At 45.4% G+C, this 2,310-nt stretch overlaps 1 protein-coding gene across 1 annotated transcript; it reads right to left on the bottom strand.

Annotated features, from left to right (window-relative positions):
* Positions 1–23: 23 nt before the first annotated feature.
* On the bottom strand, positions 24–2,086 carry LOC109539113 (protein O-GlcNAcase; the record flags this gene model as incomplete). The annotated part of the gene is given in 7 exon segments (XM_048666389.1): positions 24–219; positions 276–415; positions 476–676; positions 730–1,011; positions 1,066–1,562; positions 1,621–1,672; positions 1,758–2,086. Coding segments are annotated over 7 exon segments (1,450 nt in total), but the record flags the coding sequence as incomplete, so codon positions are not given.
* Positions 2,087–2,310: the final 224 nt, after the last annotated feature.

Here is a 2,310-nt window from a genome sequence, read left to right on the forward strand (position 1 = left end):
TTGGCATTGAGCCGCTATACAACCTTTGTCCGTTTTAATTACAGCCCCCTCCAGTATGGTGATGCTTTTGCTTCTGCCATCCACCAATGGTATTGGAATGGGAACAGCCGCGATGGGATTGGGGATGGAGTCGTTGGTGACGACTTTGGTGTCCGAAACCAGGGAGTTCATCACCGGGCCTGGGCCAGGAGTCATAATGGTATCAGTCACTGAAGACACCTGCAATTTTAACATCTGCTGAAAAAAGCCCGCGCCCGTTCAAACAGCAAACTAACAGTGCTACAAACTTCGGCTAACGCTTGCAGCTGATTGGGGCAAACTACCGGCTGAGATGCGCCACTTGCCGTCAAAGTCGTGGTCCCAGTCGTCAGGCTCATGCACGTGTTGATCGATGGAATAATTGGCACAGGAACGACTGAAATAGAGTTGCGGTTTCAAGATCAATACGTCTGAGCGTCGCCAGCTTCTTCAGTACTTGCTACTGCAGGCTGGGGCTTTGCTATTGGGCCCCAAGCAGCCTTGTATTTGGAAAATTCCGGCAACCAGTCCTTGATTGCGTTGCGCAAAGCCTGCTTGGGATGATATATGTTAGGAGACAGCGTGACTGGGACATCTTCGCCAGATAGACCGTCTTCTGTTTCAGTTTCCAGCTTTATATCTGCCGATATCGAGTCATCTAGAACGGGGAATCGGAATGTAATCACCGCAAAGCTTGCTAAAAGGACGTACTTATGGAAAAGTCGCGTTGAGCATCCAAATTGCACCTGGACCACTGGGCTAAGGTGTGTATAGCTATGTAATTCGCCCCATATTCGCAGTTTGGGTTCGTGACCACTCCCCGTAACTTGGGGATAAGATCCGGCGATCTTCCAGAGTATGGCCCCAAAAACACTCGCTTCTGGTCGTAATCATTTGCGTGCAAATTGTCCCAGATTACAGGCGGCCGCCTCAAAACGTCCGTAATTTCCTGAATATTCTCGTTGGCCAAGTGTCTTGAAATCACTTTGTTTCCTGAAAAGTACCCATTGAAAAGCGCGCATTCACATAAGTAATACTCCTATCTACCAGTCCACATTATGTCAATATCCTGAGCCAATTTCGACCCTAAAGTGTTCAAATATTCGGAATTTGCCACATTTGGGACCGCCCTAGTCGAGCAATATTGCGTAGGGCAAAGCAGGAACTTTGGCTGGCCTAAGTGCTGGTAAATGTCGTTGGTAATCGAGACTTGAGCTTGGGCAAAGGTCTGGAATATCTCCTTATCAGCCTCAGACATTTCGGGTTCGATATCGTCAAAGAGCAAGGCAAAGGCTGTACATCCAAACTCAGCGACTTGCTCCAGTTTGCGCTTCAACGTGGTTGTTTCCTTTTGATTGGAGTATGTTATATCCAGTCCAGGTGATAGAGCGTAGTAGAACGTGATGTTTTGGTCTTTGGCCGCTTGTATCAGTCCAGTCAAATGTTCAGCTTCCTCTACAGTGTACAATTCCCTCCAGTAGGCTCTGTGTTTGTAGTCATCTTTCGGGGCGTACACGTAAGAATCCATTCCCCATTTCTTCATTCTAAAGTGGAAAAAAAGTGTTTTAGGTGCTGTTTTTTTTTGCAAACTGCGGCGCTCACTTCTGAAATAAGTCTTTGCGTTGCTCTGTTGTCCATGGTCGACCATAGAAGCCTGCAATGTAGGTTCTGATGAGTATTTGAGGCTTGTTTATAGTTGGTTTTAATGAATTTGGTAAAATTCCATTTCGTTTACTGACCTTCCACCACTCCACAGATGAAGTTGCCATTCCTGGCATCCAAACTAGCCGCTGCCACTTTGCTCCCTGTTTCTTCAGCCATGTCGCTTTATGTATAAGTTTTACATACAATTTTAGCTTCAAATTTTTTTGTTTATCAAACAATAAGCCTCTAGTAGGAATCAAATATTAAACTTCAAGCTTCAAGCTGTTTAAGACAGGAATTGTCAATTGGGAGAAAACGCGGGGGGCGGCCTCTACATCCCGGACGGGGACGCAAGTATAGATACCGTTTTGCGGTGGCGCATTCACCATAATGTCCATAAAACCAGAATTTACTAGTGGTTGATTGCAGTTGGTACTGGGCTTAACCAATCGCTTTCAAACTCCTCCTATTGTCTCACATAACATTGAAAAGGGTCTGCATGAAATGCGTGTTTTGCTTTAAATTTACGCCCACTGGATAAACAAATGCTGATATTCGTCGAAATTGATTTATGTATGTGTGATGGAAAAGTACTGCTATCTATGAAATTAGAAAAATGATCGTCGTTTTGTGCAAGGGTGGCGCAAG

The sequence above is a fragment of the Dendroctonus ponderosae genome, unplaced genomic scaffold, assembly GCF_020466585.1.
Source record: "Dendroctonus ponderosae isolate FM_Combo_2020 unplaced genomic scaffold, Dpon_F_20191213v2 Dpon_F_20191213_5, whole genome shotgun sequence".
In the NCBI taxonomy this organism is placed as follows: Eukaryota; Metazoa; Arthropoda; class Insecta; order Coleoptera; family Curculionidae; genus Dendroctonus; species Dendroctonus ponderosae.